The following is a 19,774-nucleotide window of genomic DNA, read 5'->3' on the forward strand; positions in this document are numbered from 1 at the left end:
TGCAAGAGGGGCCCAAGGGCCAAGGGCATGGGGCCTTGCAAAGGGTTAAGACCGCCGCACGGCGGTGGACCAATAAGTACTCACAATAATTCCCTACCACCATGTGCTTGGGTGCTCAAATATACCTACCTACTTTCACAGCCATCAGAACTGCGTAGTTTAGGTGGCTCTGAGCGCATATGCTTGGGTGCTCAAACATGCACTCTTATAAATTGCGATTTATGGAGAAGCATAATTGGTGACAGGCGTCCAGTGGCATCCACCTTGGCGTCTTTGATGCATGAAATTAGCGTCATCAACCTATGCTGTGCCATGCTTTACAGTCTGGCACCAGTCTTTGGCCAACTACTTAGAAAATAGTTGGAAATCTGAAAGACTGCAAGCGCTCACAGTAAGGTTTCTGGTACATTGGGTGGATCAAGATGCAGTGAAGCTTGTCTGGAAATGAGTTGCAATGAGTGTAAGTGTTGCAGTGCGTTGAGAGTATGGGATACCTATACTATCAATGTTGTTAGCAGCATTTTCTTATTAAAAATTACCTGGCAACACAGCTTGAAAATGGCTGGCAATGTTTTTGGCTAAAATATCCATATCTTGGCAATGCAGCTTGCAAATTCTGCACCCTGGGCTTAGGTTTAGATGTTTACTGTTTAGTTACTGGATACCGGTATTTGTCATTTATCATTCTCTTATTATTATTTATCATTCTCTTATTATTATTTATCATTCTCTTATTATTATTTATCATTCTCTTTCCATGTTCTGTGGAAAGGTCTTTGGTGCTTTGGAGACTGAAGTCTGCATGACTGCAATGGTACCGTAGGCTGGTAGGGGTAGGGCTGGGTGTCAATATTTAAAATTCTATAGTTTCTCTCACATTTTAACTATATTCTCTTGTTCCATGTCGTGATCTTGATGATGTGTTGCTTTTTTCCAGATATTCTCATCTCTTTTGATTATGATGAAAAATAGGCCTTTTAGGTTACTCTATGTTGGTGGGAACATGAGTGCCAACTGCAAAGCTCTGAGGACAAGATATAGGAGAAGGTAAGGGTATGTTGAACACAACTTGCTAACATGAAATATAACATGCCACTTACCACTGCATAGTAGTAAAGCAGAGAGTTTTTTAGACTCTTCCTCAAGTTGAATTTTGAGTCCTATAAGTAGACCAGCAAAGTACGTATTGTGGATACCAGCATTATCATGTAAAAGATATTGGTTTAAATCTTGAGGAAATGGAGAATGAACTGATTCTAAAAAATCTCTTGTTTGCCACTATGCAAGATGTCAGATCAGAAGTTAGAAGTTATATGCCTTCTGTAAACTTTCAGGGTCAGGAAAAATTTTATTTTAAATATTTTTAACTCAGGAGTTTAGGAAGATTGTCTCTAAAATTGATCCTAGATGAATTACATGAATAGTTATTGCAGTGTATGATAATTCCAGTTGCATTCCATTTATTAAAAGTAAATTTATAAGCTGTGATTTAGCTTGTGTAAATTTCTCTGGATATTTGCTCAAGACCTGTTCTCTCTAAACATGAAAAATGTGTAAATAAGACATGTTCAATTTTTGTATCAATTACAAGCCCTCAGGCCTCATTAAATGTTTTACCATATTTTCCTTTGGTATTTCGCAATAAAATAGCCTCGTGTCCATCATTGGAAAAACCTGTGTATTTACCTGTGTAGTATTTAGCTAATTGGCTGTAGATGATGCAAGAAGAAGCCAGAGATTACAGTATGGGCTTATTAATAAGTGCTCTTTGTTGAGAACATCAATTAAAATACATTACTTGGTTTATAATTTTATAAATGCTAAGGTTTCATCTGTATTTTGGTTACACAGTAATACATACTGGTATTGATACTCTCAGACATTGTATTTATTTATTAGATATTTTATTTGTGTCATACTTTCTGCCTGCCTTTCATTTGATAATTTTTTTGTTACATGAAAAAATGTTAAATTGCTTATGCAATTGTTTGTTATTTTTTATTTTTTGTTTAATATCTGCCTTTAGACCTATGCATATCTGGTATTAAATGTGCCCTATAATTTACACAGAGAACCATCTACGGGACAAGAAATGACATCACAACATAACACATCAATTTCAAATCAATCTCAAGGTTTTACACCGCAATCCAACAGACCAGAAAAATTTTCTTCTCCAACTAGTACACCTCAATCCACTACCACACATCCTAACAAATTTCAGTCAACTTCTGCACCTGCATGGCAAGGTGTGCTTCCATCTGAAATGTCTACAAATACCCTGGCCTCAATGACACCACCTGCAAGGAGAAGCATTTGTCAGTCCACAGATGAGAATATCATGGACTCTTTATCAGTTCCTGTGACAAAAGACACTCAGCATGAAAGACTAGCCAATTGTGTCACTCCACTCTATCAATTACGTTACTCTCTGCAACTGCAACATAAGCAGGAGAGAGCAGTGTCTATACTCAAAATGTTGAAACAGCGGCTGTCTTCTGCTGGTGTCGAGTCTCTTCCCGCAGCACAAGAACTTTCTGCTTGTCCTTTGCAGGACATCATACCCTCTGTAAGATTTGCTTTGAATTTACTTTTTTATGTGTGTAGATGCTGTTCAAGTTATTTTTTTAGTGATTCTAGACTTTTAGTTAGTAATCATTTTGTTTGTTAAATTAAGTTGAATTGCTTTTCATCAAATTTTGTGCCTCAACTATAGAATATTTCATTTTAAAAATTTAATAACATGATGTATGTACCCATGTTTCTATTTTCTTTTGATATCTGTGCATTTTGACTAGACTAATGGTTTATAGAATTCATTCAGTTCCTATTTTATTTTGCAATAAACAATTTTTGCTCCTACTTGGTTGAAAAATTTGCCCAAGTAGCTATCTTGCCAATCTCTATTGAAAGCTTCTTTTATTTCCATAACATTTGATGTACTGCCACAAAAGTTTTAAGAGTATCATACTCATTATCTTCACTGCATTAGCTGTTGAATTAAACCATTGTGATATTCACAGCCAGAAATCCATCAGTACCGCAACAAAGATGAGTTTGTTGTGAAGAAAGGAGTGGATGGAGACCCCAAGACCGTTGGCTTCCTCACTGGTCATCCAGCAGATTCACTCACTGTTTGTGTGCCTCCAACATATCTCCTCAATATCAAGGATAAACACAAAAATGTGTGCCAAGTAGGTATTGTATATTCAATTTCAAAGTTATATAAATACTCATATTCTTAGCAAAAAATGAATTGCACAATTTTAAATTACACCAATGAAGTGTTCGTTAGCCTTCCTAATTGTAATATAATTTAGGGTTTACTTCTAACAGAACACTCAAAAACCTGTGAAATGATGTCATGCAAATTATTGAATTTTTATTTTCTTATTTTTCTGCTGCATAGTAACATGTTTGTCCAAGCAAATTTAAGTTATTCAGTTCAGTTTTGTTTAAGTTAGCCACCAAATTATCTCCATAAATCTTTGAGAATTGTTTTAATTCAATTATCCTCATGTGTGATAGCCTCAGCAATACAGTTTCATTGAAGCTAGTACGGTACTTAGCTATATAATTCAATAACCAGATGTTTGAAAACTCTTGTCCTCCAAACAACTAACATCCTGATACTACACGAGAATCATTTAGGTACAAAGTTTTTATTTTCAAGCCTTTGCACATTCTATCAATTGCCATAGTTTTTATTTTCACACCTTTGAAGATTCTATTATTTCCCATAGTTTTTATTATCAGGCCTTTGAAGATTTCAATCATTTACCATAGTTTTTATTTTCAGGCCTTTGAAGATTCAATCATTTACCATAGTTTTTATTTTCAGATCTTTGAATATTCTATCATTTACCATAGTTTTTATTTTCAGGAGAGTAGAAGTTGTATTAATGCTCCTCAAAATAACAGGCGATATTGTACAGAAATGATTTGACTTACAATTGATTAAGTATGGTGAGCATAAGTTGTATTAATGCTCCTCAAAATAACAGGCGATATGGTACAGAAATGATTTGAATTACAATCAATTAAGTATGGCGAATAGAAGTTGTTTTAATTCTCTTCAAAATAATACCTAATGTTGTGATACCATATATTTTCTCAAACTTTTATTTCTCATTAATTTTAAATGTGAAGCAATTTGAACTATAAAACAAAAATCCGATAAAATCATTACGTACCGGTATTAACTCGTATTTGGAAAACTTCCATTATTAAAATGAGGAAAAAAATTTTGGTTCTATTGTCATTTTAGCACCAAATTATCCAAAATTAATGCCCAATTTATGGAGACTATATTGAACTTGGGGTTACTTTTATTAGTGTACTACTTTTTCCTCATTAATAAGTTTCTATCAGTTGCTCTTGATTATACTTTTTAAAAATTAATGTTTAGGCATTGTTGCTGCAGTCTCGTATATCTTCGTTCAATTATGACTTGTTTTGAAAAAAAATATCTGTCAAAAGCCAGCAAAAAAGCCAAGTTATAGATGTCCTGTGTCACGAATGTTTCAAGAATTACTGAAAGTTGAATTTTTCGGCTCCAATACTAATATACTATTTATACTTTACTTGTTTGTAGCCTTATTGACATTTCTTTTCTTCTCTAGTCGCCATACGCGATGCTCTAGAGAACAAGCTCCGTACGAACTGTTGCTGGGGCAGCCATTCTTGTCCGAGACGTGTTGTGGCTTCAATTTCCAGCTCTCACCCGACACATTTTTCCAGGTAGAAATCTGCTGCATTTATTTTCCTTATACATAGATACATAGAAAAATCAAGAGTCTTTCCAAATAGTGATGCAGTTCTTGCCCCTGTGTGGTCATCCTTGTCCGGTTTTGCCTGGCAAAAAATGCAGATGTTGCAGCAACAAGTGCAGATGTTGTTGTATCAGTGCTACGTGCTGAAAGTGTCACTGTTTGGACAATATGAGCCATTCATTTTTCTGAGTGAAGGTTTTGGCTTTCTACACATCTTACCAAATATTGTTACCGGCCATAAGCAAATCCCAAGCATTTACTTTTGTTTCATATTTTGTTTTTACTAACATTTTAAAACAATTATGCTTTCCTTTCATTAATGTTTTTGTTGGATCATGTTGACAAATCGTATCAGCCTTTCCGACTTCATTTTTTGTCTCTTAAATTATATTTAGTTTAGTAGGAGGTTTTCTTCCGGACGCAATGTGAAGCTTTCCCTTAAACACCGCTAACTCCTTAGCATTAATTAAAATTATTCAAATATCCCCACAGACTTCATTTGTATCCATTCTTTTGATTTAGAGCTCAAGGAACACAACACTAATAATTCGAAATAATTTTTGTATTTTTCTGTTTCGCCCCAAATTGAGCTTGAAATTTCAAATACTGCATTCCATGTTTGTCTCAAGAAATATGTAGGTGAAGACAAATTATTTTTGTGTTATATCAATTGAATCCATGTTGATATTAGTAATGAAACCTACTATGAGACTTGGTTGCTAGTGAAGCATGTTTAAATAGGAGTTTGATTTAATGCAGCTGGAGTTTTCTTGCAGATAAATCATGGCGCTGGAGAGCTTCTTTATAAGGCTATTCGGGAAACTGCTGATTTATCGCCATACTCTACGCTGCTTGACGTCTGTTGTGGCACTGGTAAGCTTGCTCAGATTAAGTTAAAAAAGTGTACTTCATTTTTTATTTATTTATTTTTGTATATGAAATTTTACTTGCAGGTAAAAGTTAATTTACTGGTTACTTTAGCACCCAAAGTGTTACGCTTTTTACTTTTTTGATTTTTTTTTTTTTTGCATGAGCCAAGTTCACAACGTGTCAGAAGGAATAAAAAAATGAATTTTTCTCTTATACGGTAACAACATTTTATGCTTGATACTTTACTATGCACTTACCAGACAAGTATAAGGCAATATAAATGCAAAAGGCTATAATATTAAAAGATTCTACTCCGGTTGTTCCAGCTAACCAAAGAGTCAAACTTACGAGTTAATAAATTTTCCTCATTAATAATAAATTTATATTAATATTGTTTGTTCAATAATAATACCGTGTCTAAAAATAACGCCCACCGCAACAACATCACCAACGCCTCCTTCGTGCCTGGACCTGTTGAAAAGGTGCTGTTGCAAGACACATAATATGTTACTATAATGATTTATAATGTTGCATGGTAATAATTTTTAAAGGAACATGAAAATTTCAAATAAACTTCTGCGATAAATGCGGTTGCTGAAATCGGACCTGTCTAAATGGGACATTGCTAGAATTATAATGATTTATTAGGTGGCATTATAATAAATTTAAAAGGAGTAATGAAGTTTCAAAAAACAATAAGTAAACGATAATAGATGAACTTGTTTTGAACGATTAGAGGAGTATTGCATAAACTCCACGGTAATCAATGATTGCTGGAATTTCTCTGAAACAATGAAGGCAACGATAACAATAATGTTGCAGGTGCTGCCGCTGCTGACCCCAGAGCTGCGCGACTGCTCCGACGTCGTGGCGGTTGTGAATCCCGGCAGAGGCGGCTTAAGTGAGGCTCTTACTTGCTTGTTCAGTTGAACTGTAATTATTTAGTGTAGTAATTGTAATACTGTGATAGTTGTGTCTGTCATCATTACGCAAAATATGTCCGGTCGCTGATAATTTACATTGAAGAATTATCTCATCTTTTTATACTTTAAACCCAAAACTCACTGATCCAGTCTTGCTGTTCTCATACACTTGGTCGCCTCGCCGATTTTGATCAGAACTGCACAGGAGGCTGTGATCAAACCCACAATTCACTGCTCCAATCCAATCACTCGGCTGCCCTGCAACATTTTGCTAAACTAACCCTCCGACGAAGGAAAAATTTTATCGGATATGTTATGCTTGTAAATGGGAATTAACCCATTGTTTAGAGTGTAATTTTCCACCTACACTGCATAATAATTTAGTGAATAGTTTTTTGTAGAACCATCTTGCTGTGCAATGTCAAAAAAGGATAAAGCAATGCTGTTGCAAACATGATTATGGGCTGCATCAGTGCAAAAATGATTATTTAAATGTAAAAAATTCTTGGTATGGGATCATTAGTTCAATATTATTCTATAGCATGATTGACCTCTTGCCGTTATCGCGTTGAACCCATTCCCATTTATAAAGCTGTCAAGGTGACTGATATATAGGTCCCTATAAATTTTAGAGTGAAATGATTTTGATGAAATATTAGGTACCGGTATTTATTTTCGAATCCTTGACTCGATGAGGATTATGATGATTTTGTTGGGCTGGACGTGGAAAATTTTTCAAAATTACGCAGAGTTAATGAAACTTCCTTAATTTTGATGAAATATTAGGTATTTATTTTCAAATCCTTGACTCGATGAGGATTATGATAATTTTGTTTGACTGGACGTGGAAAATTTTTTTAAAATTACGCAGATTTAATGAAACTTCATTAATTTTGATGTTATATCACAGGTGCAGGCGTGATCTCGTGCCTGCGTGAGAATCCGACCATCAACAAGCTACTCTACATCAGCTGTCACGCTGAGGGGCGCGCCTTTGAAAATTTCGTGCGTTTGGGGGCAAAGTCTGGAAAACTGCCGCCAATGTTGCCACGATTTGCCTTCACTGTTGACATGTTTCCTTTATTCGACCGTTTGCTATCCCTGACGGTCTTGCATATCATGGCGGAATGGCCGAGCCACGGCCATTCCGAGCCACGATACCCTACAAAACTACTACCCCAACATTGCTGCTCTCAGTCCAGACGAAATGTTGTCTAAGATGTTGAGGGAAGTTCCCCGAAGCACATTTAGAACTGACAATATCTAATCGAGTGAAACCTGCTGCCGGAGATCTAGCACGGCACCATGACATAGGTCAGAAAAACCCACACCCTTGACAAAACACCACTTTCGTGTCAGCACATTACTGGTTGAGATGAAACGACAGAAGACGGATCGAACCTGCGCCTCAAAAATAGAGAAGCATACACCCAATACCAGATGGATCAGGCTGCGAGCCTAAAACCAACGAAGAAGACTGACCCTGCAAAACCGAATATTGCACCTTCGGCGCGAAATAGGAGAGGCTAATCTGAAGCGCTAGAAATTCCCCCCCCCCCAACTACTACTACTTGTTCGACCGTTAGTATCATCTACCATTAGGATTCTGGGTCTTGATGGACTCTCGGTTAGAAACTGTTCCAACTTTCCATGCTTCAGATGGGTCGTCAGAGTACCGAGCAAATTGACCGTTTCTTGTGTGTTTACTTGATGGTTTTCTTGTTTTAATCTCATTCTCTTATAAGGTGAATGACGTAACTTACAAATCTCTTTGCTAATGCGAACGGCATTTCTCTCAGTAACGAATTTAATCTTTATCGTGATATGTTTGAATTGCATTGATTCTCGTCCTCTGTAAATATCAGGCGCTCATTTATTTTCTACCACGAAATATATCTGGAATTGTTTCACTGTTTTGTCCTTCATTGAACAGATTATCTGTTTTTAGTCCTAATGATATTCATACTACTAATGCTAGTCAAGTTTCCTCAGGGAGGCGAGCTGGTAAAGCATCGCCAAGAGACATAGCGTTCTCTGGGTCCCAAGCTTGCGTCTTGAAGCTTAAATTGCGATTAATTGAACATTTTAAACTAATACAGCGCAAAAAAATTAATACTCATTAATTTCACCTTCACTTTATATTCAATATTATATAAATAATGATTATTGTGGACTGCTTTGATTGGAGCTGACTTGCGCACTGTTGATGCTAGGAGTACATAAATGGAATAAAATGTGCGAGAAAAACTCTACATTTGAAAAATGAATGTATGCAAAGCATTGAGCTTTAGATTAGAATTCTGCTTAGGGAGACTTCAGTTGGTGGCTTAACTCTAGTTTCGGTTTATAGTTTTGTTCAAATTTTATTACAAAAACGATTAAATAAAAAAATTGAAATTCATTGATGAAAACATCTCCTTACAGAGAACATGTGTAACTTCAACTTGTGCAGGTGTTTACAGAAGACTAACTGACACTGTATTTAAAGTAATTGTTTTCTCTCCATTTTTATCTCATTGCAAACGGCTTGGAATCATGCTGACTGCAAATGCAAGCCGAATAATTTATCGTCGGTCAAAGACAGTGAACGAATTAAGAAAGAGTCTCGTATGCTGTAAGAATTACAGCGCCAGCGGTCTGAGCCACAACCCTGACGACAGAGTGCACGATGCCTCGGCTGCATTACAGAATCTCCGTCACGACATGCAGAAGTTCCTGTCCCTCATGAGCACTTCTTCAGGACTTGATACTCGATACATCCCATTGGTTCGTAAGAAAGAAACCAAACCGGGCTTCACGCAGCGGCATTTCAAAGACCACACCATCTTGAAAGTGCGTGGAGGAAACGGTGGGGACGGAGCCGTGTCTATGCTGAGCGTCTACAGGAAGGAGTTTGCAGGCCCTGATGGTGGTGATGGTGGCAACGGAGGCCACGTTGTGTTGAAGGCCACCAAGGCGAAGAATAGTTTGTGTCATTTACCTTGTTCGATATCAGGCCCCAATGGAGAATGCGGCAGAAAGCATGACTGTCATGGAGCCAACGCTGAGCACATGGTGGTTGAAGTCCCGCTTGGCACCATCGTAAGTTACGAAGGAAAAGTTCTTGCGTCGCTTGATGTTGAAAATGCATTGTTTGTTGCCGCTAGAGGTGGAGCTGGCGGTAAAGGCAACGTGTTCTTCTGCACGGATACAGATCAAGCTCCCAAGGTTGCCGAGTACGGAGGAAAAGGGGAACAATTGACCTATGAAATCGAACTCCGCACGATCGCTGACATCGGACTCATCGGTTTCCCTAATGCTGGCAAATCGACTCTTCTACGTGCAATATCTCGAGCCCGACCAAAGGTGGCTAATTATCCTTTCACAACTCTAAACCCTCATGTGGGCATCGTACATTACGCTGACATGTTCCAGCTCGCTGTCGCTGACATCCCGGGTCTGGTTGAGGGTGCACATGTCAACAAAGGATTAGGTTACGAATTCTTAAGACACGTTCAGAGATGTGCGGGACTCCTGTACATTCTTGACGGGTCTCAACCAGAGCCTTGGAAACAGCTCGAGGTGCTCAGACGGGAGCTAGATTTGTACGACTCGGGATTATCTCAGAGGCCTTACGCAGTAGTCGCTAATAAAATAGATTTGGATGAAGCTCAGCAAAATGTTGAAGAATTAAAACAAAGAGTTGACTTGCCCGTGATTGGTATCAGCGCTAAGAGAGGAGACAGCGTGCGCCATCTTCTCTCGCTGCTGCGCTGGCTCACCGAAAGGAACCCAAACAAATCCGTGATGACACATGATACCTGGGAGGAGTGAGGGCCTGTAACTGGTGCTCTCCAGGTGTGTTTAGGAACCGGTTCCCTTCTTTTTTTTTGTTTTTTTTTCGGTAATCTTTGGACGAAGTTGATAAAGTACCGTTTCCTTTATGTAATTTAGAAAAAAGTAATCAAATTTTTAAAATTTTTCTTTTTCATGGAGTGTACGACTTCCTAAATATGTGCCCAATTAAAGTTTGTGTTTATAAATAATACGTCAGAGTTGGACGTTGTTCTCAAAAACTAATGTAGGTAAGAGATACATGAATATTGAGTGCAACTTTTCACGTCTCAGGTGTCTAGAATTCCTGTAACTTAGATCAAACGTACGTACCTATCATCGATCTATATATAGCTTAACTAAAATGAAAGGATTATACACTAACAATGAATTAATTGATGCAAAGTCAGGCTTATTTCTCACCATTTTCATGTGCTATCAAATTTATTGCAAGTCAACCGGTTACTGATTTTTATTTCCCTTCTGCAACGTTTATTAAAATTTGCATGGGAAGATAGTAATAATCTTTCATATTTGCCAAAGCTTGTGTGTTCGTTGTCTGATATTGGATAAATATAGGGACTGTTCGAGCGCATATCCACGATGTTTATCGTGTTTGGATATTACCTGAGCATAAAAATTTATTTTCATTGGTGGAATCACGAGACATTGAATAATTTTAGGGAGTTAGAGTAAAACCTTTAAAGTAAGTTTTTGTGAAAAATGAAATGTACCGGGAAAATTCAATTTTGAAACGGGACTTTCATGAGAGTTCCCTGCTAAATTTAAACTTGCACTGGGTTTTATTCGGCCGGAATACTTTAGTTTTAATAATTTTACCGGGATTCAAAATAACCAACTCCTAAATAATAAGGATAATGGATCCCTGGCAATGCCGGCCTAGACAGCTTATTCTTTTTTATCGGTAGCGTAAAATTTATGTCTGTTGTTTCCTTTAAAATGTGATAAGTCAAGTGTTTCCTGACGCGATTTTGGTTGTTAAATAAATAACGCTCTGTACAACGAATTTTGATAGCGACATTGTGCCTGCTGGTGCTATCTGCTTCCATGCTATCATTATTGTTTTTACATATTGAATCGTTAAAAAGAAACAATAATGTAGATGTACGTACGAATGCATTCTACCCCAGGGAAACGCTGCAATAGGTAGCAACTTGTCATCAAGTTTCAGAACTCTTGTAATCTGAACTAGAGTTTCTCAGTAACTATTCTGTTGACTGAAATTTAATTCTGCCATCAATTAACTTGATATCATCACTACTGATAACTCGATAATATTTACTGCAAAAGTATAGTTACAACTCCAATACGTTTGAACTCGAACGAAATGGACTAATCCTGTTGCAAAATTGACCTTATCTCAACTTATATTGCCTACATGTTCGATTTACCTTCATTTAATTCTCCTCATAAGTCACGAAATTCTGCCAATGTGTTCATGAACGCATCGAAATTCATCGTAGTTTATTTATTTGTATCGGCAAATTTATTCGTTCAGAAACATTTTATTCCATTGACGACTGCAGCGCTGAGAGGTTTTGCGTCCTCTGGGTCCCGAGCTTCCTTCCCTAACAAAATTTAGAGTCGCCCCAGCTTCTGGTAATCCAAATCAGAAGCTGTCGCGTCTGTAGCTTTTCACTGGGTTCCTCAACTGTATTCCCTCACTCTGTTCAGCTGTACGGCTGTTGTAACTAAAAAATTTTAATACGACTTCTTTGCTTATCGTGGCAATCTCGGCACATGATATCGTTAAAGTTTGTTTGAGTAGTAATAATAACATTGCTTTCACAGTTTTGGAGTATCATTACACCAAGTGAACGAGGTACTTAGTTACCATGACATGTAAATTAAGTACAATTACAGTAACTTAGTTACCATGACATATTAAATTACGCCGTTATTAGTGTTGTTAGAGCTCACTTATTAAGCCCTACCTGAGGACCGGGTTACGTGACGAAGGTCGTGAGGGATAAGTAAGACCTTAATATCTACTAAATAACAATAATAATGTTAATGTTAAATTCAGTGTTACGACCTCTCTCGCCACTGGCTAGTTTCGATTACTTTGGCTGGATCTGTCCAAACCATCTCACTTTATTGCTGCGAACTGAACTGGGTTGATATTCACATAAAAATCACTTAATTATACCTTTCGCATTTATGCACTTGGATATCTGTACTCTAGAACAATGGCTATGTTAATGCCGCCTTAAATTAATGCCGCCAATAGCATACTTCAGATAGTAACCCGGTGGAAGTCTAGTAGCTACTTCAAACTATCGTCAGTCATGAAAAGATCCGGTCAAATGACACGAGTTTAGATCTTCTGTGAACAAGGCACGAAAAGGAAAAGAATCGGCTACAGGCCACATCAGGCCTACACTTCAGCGCCGAGATCACTATGTTATGTTATGTAATATACATTCAGTTGAAAGACAAGGATAGTTTTATTTGGCTTAAGAGTAATGAAGTGAAGACAGTTATCCGTAATGGAAACCGGCCGGAGCTACAAGTTGCCACAACATCCTGAGCTTGAGTGACGGACAAGCAACCTGCAGCATCCGGTCCTCTCCTGAGCTCTCGCAGAGACCCGTCCTCCGTGAGAAGACGAGCTGTTGCCGCAGTCCCAAAATCGTACCACACCTCAAGGCTGCCACCTTAGACGAGACGCACGCTGGAAGTCTCACTTCATAATGACGATGAAGCGGACGATCAAAAGTGAAGATGTGACGTCGTTAGCTGTCGTAAGGAATCTGACTGGTGGGCTCTGAACTGTACTAGAGGCTGGAGTTGCATCAATCTTCAAATTTGGATACGAAGATATGAATAAAAAATTAGATCAGTACTCCTGCAGTGAGTGACAGAGAGCGCATTTTCTCGTCCGTCCATCCTTGAAATCACGGACGGACGGACGGACATGACGAGCACAATAGCGCATTTTTTCCATAAACGAGAAAATGCGCTAAAAAGGAAGACTGCCCCCACAGAATTAAAAGAAATGTGTGGAACTGTAGAGTGTATATGGCCAAATTAAGCAAGTAATGATTTAAACTCAATATAACGGTCTTCCATTTGGAATTCTTACATAAGATTAGAATTTTATACATATTATATTGACTAGTATTTATTCATATTTATTATCATATTTATAAATAAGGCCTCAAATTTAAGGAAACCACTAGCACGACTGCACGAGTTGGTTGCAAACATGCGCCCTGATGATGCGTATGCTTTATGAAACGATTTGAAATACAAATTGTATAATATCTGTATAACGATTATAACGATTCAAAATACAAATTATATAATATCTATTCAAATGACTTAAGATTGTAAGAACTTAGGATATGAATAGCGTTGTGCCATCGTTTACATAGTATTTGTCCGACTAACGTCACGCACTAGCAGGCTAACTCGACGTCGCTCAGGAGGCAGTGGGTAAATAAGTAGCGGGTTAACTCTTCGTTGTACAACATCTTGACGCCTTCCGTGACCAAGAATAGTATTCGTAAAGGCCATATTTTAATTCAAGGGAGTGTAGGCGTGTTGTCGGAAAGAATTGCGTGGCCAAATGCTCTTTTAATCGAATAATGCAATATTACTATAGTGTGATATTGGTAACTTAATTACTGCAAACATTTATCAAAGTTTTTATCTTGAATATTAATACCACAAGACATTTCGAACTACAATGAGCATTTATGAAAGTTTTTTAACATGAATATTAATACCAGAATGACATTTCAGACTACAGTAAGCTTTTATTGAAGTTTTTAACGTGAATATCAATACTACAATCGCATTTTGAACTACAGTAAGCTTTTATTGAAGTTTTTAACGTGAATATCAATACTACAATCACATTTTAAACTACAGCAAGCATTTATTGAAGTGTTTTTAACGTGAATATTAATACCAGAATGACATTTCGAGCTACAGTAAGCATTTTTTGAAGTTTTTTAACGTGTAAATCAATACCACAATAACATTTCAGACAACAGAAGGTAACCAGCAAGAGGTGGTAGCAGACGTGTACACGCCGCTGTGGCGCAAGCCCTACGCTGAACAACTACAGCACAAGGAGACCAGCGCTAGTCTCGTACTGAAGAAACTCAAGGATAGAATATTTAACNTTATCTCTCACGTTCTTTTGTTTAGTTTCATTTTCAAACTCCTAAATTTCTCTTCATGTGTTCATGTTTTCATGTTTTATGTTTACCGTACTCAATTTACTAATCAATCGTTCACAGGAAGATTTGCTCAAAATAGAAGATGATCTTCGAGAATACTTCTGCAGAGGTTCTGGTTCTGCTACGGGTCTGACGTCCCTTTACCTTCATGTGAGGTGAGAAGAAGCTAATTATCTAATTGTATCTTATAGTATTTTTTCTGGTCCTCTGGATATATTCTAAGTATTTTGGCTACTCTTTATTTTGGTTCAATGCTCGTCGAAGAGCTCAAAGTTTTCAACGATTTGCAGGTTATATTAGGATGAGTATGTGTCTCTAATAATAATAATGTGATGTATAATAATGTGAATAATAATATGTCTCTAATGTGGTGTGGTTTGCTAGTTTGTAAGTTAAAACTTGCATTTAATTTCGCCGTCATTCAGGCTTTCATCATTGAAGTGTCAACTGAAGTTAATGAAGTTTTACATTTGTCATCGCTCTCTTATCTGAATCATCGTCATGGGGAAAGACGAAGTGATATCTTAATAAACCTTAAATGGAAATTTGTGTTGTGCCTTAATTTAAAATGTTTAGTTCACTTCAATATTATAGGTACCTACTTGATGATCTAAACTGAATATCTTCAATATTCAATATGATGATCTTCAATATTATACTTGATGACCTAAACTCAACAAAATTAGCAACTAAAGCTTGTGTTTGTGCAGCAACACAACTCACAAGTGTCGCCACAAGGACCCCTACCGTCTGGTGTTCGGTGCACCTCATATAGAGGAGTCGTGTGCCCACAATAAATTCCGTATCTTGCCGGACACTAGCTTTCCGGTACGTATTCCTGAGTTATAGTAGTATAGTGTATAGTATAGTATAGTTTAGTATAGTGTATAGTATAGTATGGTGTATAGTATGGTGTATAGTATAGGGTATAGTATAGTATCTTTGGCATTGAAGAATAGGCCTGGATAGGCCTGTCGCCGATTCTAGTATTTTTCTTGAATAGACTGGCCTTTTGATAAAATCTTTTCAACGGATGGTAGGTTTAAAATCGTTTCTAGATTTCAGTTTCAGAGTTATCCAGTATTCAGGTAGTCAACAGACGCATATCTATAGCCCGCCTTATGCAAGTACCGTATTACATATTAATGTTGTTCAATGCCATAATTTTTCTTGCGAGCTTGGCAATGAAAGACGTTGATTTGGAATTTTGTGTAGAGCGCCTCGCTCGTGCTATTTGCGACGACTCTTGTTCAAGAATTGTCTTACATTTTCGTTGTTAATGAATATTTAAATTAATGCTATGTTCCGGGCCGCAACAAATGCAGCGCAGAGTAGCGATGAATTTTTTTATTCTTACAGTATACTGGTCCGAATTAAAAATTAACACTCTTCGTATTGTAGGAAGAACCTCAACTTGCTTACTTTTATTGAATTCGGATAAGGCAATTTTGGTCGAAATTTTAATACTTTCATAGGTATTCGTGAATGAAAAATTTAATGCAATTCAGGTTCATGAATCGTTCCAGCTTATGAATTAATTTCTTCTCACGTAGTTTAACAGAGAGGCAGAGGAGCTCGTCATAAGCGCTGTTCAAAAAACTGCCGGAATCGACGAAAGCACAAACCTGCTGCACCTTGGCTCCGGCTCTGGTTAGGTTTATTGCATTTAAAAATTTCTATGCTCTATGTTTCAGCTTTATTTTAACTTGAGATTTGTCCCTTTAATTTCACATCGCTTGGTTAACTTCTTTCATTATTATCGCAGTTTATTTTCACTATGTACCTAATGTTCTGATTGCTCTATAACGGCTGGTGGTCTCGATGGCTCACCACAAAATTGTTACCATCTTCAAATTATTTATTTAACCTTCAACAATCTTTTTTATTCCGTTGAAATAATTCCGATTTTTAGACCTCTATTATTGATACTGAAGGCACTAAAGCTGTGAGTAATCATGATGGTATGATTTTAGGATTTCATTGTTGAATTTTAAGCATAAAAATCACATTACAGGAGTTCAGAGCTTGGCGCTAGCAAGGCACGTGAGGCGGGTGGTGTGTCTCGAGAGCTCGGCCGCGGCCGTTGACGACTTGGAGTTCAATCTTCAGCTCAACGATATCACAAACGTCGCTGTTCAAGACGGTCCCTTACATCAGGTGGGTTTGCTGGCAATTATTTATGCTTGGTACTTAGCTTCTGATGAGTTGTGCTCTTGTTTACAGCCACGCCGGCACCCATATAAAAATTATCCTGCCATACATGGAATCGACCCCGGACCTCCTTCGCCCCTAGCTGTACATACAAGCATCCTACGCACAGCGTTGATGCTTGATACAGCTAGTCTAATACTAATTAATAATCGTCTTAATTACTAATTAGTAATTGATTAATACTAATTGCTCAAATTACTAATTAATTACTAATATAATTACTTATTAGTCAAACGAAGTCGCAAGTAGAGCCGTTCAATGCGGCTTTCTTTATTTAATTTCTCCGATGCTCTAAATTCGAAAATAGTCACGTATGAAATCATTAATGTTTACTTCTTCGGATAAGGATAGGAATTTTATTTCTAGCTCACTATTGAAGTACGGTTTCTGTTTCTCGAGTTCCCTTGTTATTTACCTATGCTTTCAAATTGCTTGTTTTTCTCGAGTTTAAACCCAGCTTTGTTAAAAAAGAAATACTGCTTACCTTTTTTTTCCTGCACTCCTCGTTTATCATCGAGATAATTTCTCACACATTTACTTATTTAAAAAAAATATGCTTCTAGATAAAGTGTTTTCATTCAACTTTTGACAGCAGAAGCTTACACTGCACTAGGTTGTTCATTAAAACTTCAGTTCAAATAAATGCAACGTTGTTTTCATTTCATAAGATCATCAGTTAGAAGAAACAAATTAAAAATAAAATCAATGCGACAGAAAAATTAATAAACTATTAGTGTCTATATAAAGCTTTGAAATTTACAGCCACAAGATCTACCGTTAAGGCACAAGATCGCTGCGAGTTAGTAAAGCGGAGCAGGACCTAACTATAAGAGACACTTCACTCAGGCCCTGAGACCTAACATCGTATGACGTGACTGCTACTGCAGCTAGACCGGATTCTATTGTTACCGAGACTGCTACGCATACGTAGCTGTACAATTACATTCTTTGTGCATACAGAAAATTAACATTAAATGAATTGATACAGGCAATAAAATAACTGACAGGAGTCAATGATATCTATTGTTCGCTGTTCCATCCATTGATGTGCCCGCCATAGATGCTGAATTGTTAATATACTGATGCGTCACTCATCGATACCAGCAATAGATTTCTTTACTTATCTCCGTCATGTATATACGGAATGACCAATATCCAGATGTGTGTACTCATTAAATTGAATAATTTTCTTCAGATGCGGTGTCGCGGTAGCACCGACAGAGTGATGATGTCGAAGTCGACAATGGAAAAAAATTCAGGAGTTAATGTCAACAATGAGTTGAAATTTTCTAAGCATATTGAAGCTCAAGTTAATAAAGCCAATCAACGACTTTGACTGACAGAAGCACTTACGAGTACATAGATGCTGAAGCGATGAAGCTGTTGTTTGTCTCTGTTGTGCGTCTGAACCTAGAATTTGGAAACGCCGTGTGGTCACCAAAACTAGAAAATGACAAAAATATAGTCGAAATTGTTCAAAGATTTGCAACAAAGCTAATTCCGTGGTTAAAATGCAAGCCTTATAAAGAAAGGTTAAAGCTTATGAAGCTTGCGTGGGGACATCATTGAAGCATACAAGTATACCCACGGTTTATACAAGGTCCCGAAGGATTTTTAGAATTTGAAACAAGAAACAACACCAGGGGCCACGGCTATAAATAAAACTGCGTTGTAACACATCAATGCGACAACATTTCTTTTCGCTTCTAGTCACCGACATGTGGAACAGCCTCCCTGATAGCATCGTTGACGCGATGAGTATGAACGCCTTCAAGAACAGACGAGACGAAGCTATGCAGATGCATATGTTCAGTCTATAAATGCCTAGCACCTTACAAGCCTTCCAATAATTCAATCAATTCGTCCGTTATGGGAAGATCGGGTTCATAAGGCCGGATCCCTTGTGAATCAAATCACGAAAAGTACAAGAATCTGCAACAGGCCATGGGCCTATTTCTTCAGTTCCGACACTTCTATTCTAAGTAAAATTGCAATTCAAGCAATCTTGTATTATTTAGCTTTTATATCTCATGATTGTTCTCCAGAGAGAATTGAAGGAAACGTACTCCAATGGATCAGAGATTTTCTAGTAGGTAGACGACAACGTGTTAGTAATATCAGTATTAACGGAACCGTGTCAGACTGGGCATCAGTGCGGAGAGGCGTGCCACAATGAAGCGTTCTTGGGACTGTTTTGTTCGTTGCTTTTATAAACGATCTGCCAGAAGCAGTGTCCAGCGTGTGCTCCATGTATGCCGACGACACAAAAGTTTATAATACAGTGAAGGATGCGTCAAATAAAGCGCAATTGCAAGATGATCTTGACAGTTTAGTTAACTGGGCTGATACGTGGCAGCTGCGGTTTAATGCTGACAAGTGTAAAGTACTTCACCTCGGGAAGAACAATGACCAGCAAGATTACAGTATGAGAAGACACGGTTGCAACGAGACAGTAATTATTGAAAAGTCTAGTTTGGAAAAAGATCTTGGAGTTATGTCGCCAAGGAGCTGAAATTTTCTAAGCATGTTGTAACGCAAGCTAACACATCCAACAAACTTCTTGGACTAATCAGACGCTCATACGAGTTCCCAGATGCAGAAGCGATGAAGCAGTTATTTGTTGCTGTCGTGCGCTCGAATCTAGAGTTTGGAAACGTTGTGTGGTCATCGAGATTTGCAAAGGACTGAAATTTAATAGAAAATGTTCAAAGACGTGCAACAAGGATAATTCCAGGCTTGAAGGGCAAGTCCTATGAATAAAGATTAAATATTATGAGTATACTCATGGTTTGTACAAGGTCCCCGAAGGATTACTAGAATTTGAAACAAGAACCAACACCAGAGGCCACGGCTAAAAAGTTAAAAAATATAACTCAGCACTCACTGCAGTGAGTGACAGAGCGCGCATTTTCTCGTCGACGAAAACTCGAGGTCACGGACGGACGGACAGACGGACATGGCGAGCACAATAGTG

General features: G+C 37.6%; 3 protein-coding genes across 3 annotated transcripts; all 3 read left to right on the forward strand.

The window, feature by feature from the left end:
• The first annotated feature begins 935 nt into the window (after window positions 1–935).
• Window positions 936–8,095, forward strand: LOC108664681 (tRNA (uracil(54)-C(5))-methyltransferase homolog). The gene is made up of 10 exons (XM_018151347.2): window positions 936–1,047; window positions 2,071–2,569; window positions 3,024–3,194; window positions 3,757–3,785; window positions 4,623–4,740; window positions 5,549–5,645; window positions 6,066–6,124; window positions 6,465–6,543; window positions 7,476–7,655; window positions 7,953–8,095. Exons 1-10 carry the CDS (start codon window positions 959–961, stop codon window positions 8,093–8,095), a joined length of 1,464 nt encoding a protein of 487 aa, XP_018006836.2. The 5' UTR covers window positions 936–958.
• Window positions 8,096–8,989: 894 nt separating this feature from the next.
• LOC108664685 (mitochondrial ribosome-associated GTPase 2-like) lies at window positions 8,990–10,841 on the forward strand. Its single transcript, XM_018151351.2, has one exon. The coding sequence runs from the start codon at window positions 9,101–9,103 to the stop codon at window positions 10,376–10,378; it is 1,278 nt and encodes a 425-aa protein (XP_018006840.1). The 5' UTR covers window positions 8,990–9,100; the 3' UTR covers window positions 10,379–10,841.
• A 2,251-nt stretch (window positions 10,842–13,092) lies between these two features.
• LOC125179305 (tRNA (uracil(54)-C(5))-methyltransferase homolog) lies at window positions 13,093–17,604 on the forward strand. The gene is made up of 7 exons (XM_047884912.1): window positions 13,093–13,143; window positions 14,394–14,498; window positions 14,650–14,744; window positions 15,300–15,417; window positions 16,143–16,239; window positions 16,604–16,746; window positions 17,563–17,604. Exons 1-7 carry the CDS (start codon window positions 13,093–13,095, stop codon window positions 17,602–17,604), a joined length of 651 nt encoding a protein of 216 aa, XP_047740868.1.
• The last annotated feature ends 2,170 nt before the right edge of the window (window positions 17,605–19,774 follow it).

Source organism: Hyalella azteca, unplaced genomic scaffold (genome assembly GCF_000764305.2).
Source record: "Hyalella azteca isolate HAZT.00-mixed unplaced genomic scaffold, Hazt_2.0.2 contig2023, whole genome shotgun sequence".
Taxonomy (NCBI): Eukaryota; Metazoa; Arthropoda; class Malacostraca; order Amphipoda; family Hyalellidae; genus Hyalella; species Hyalella azteca.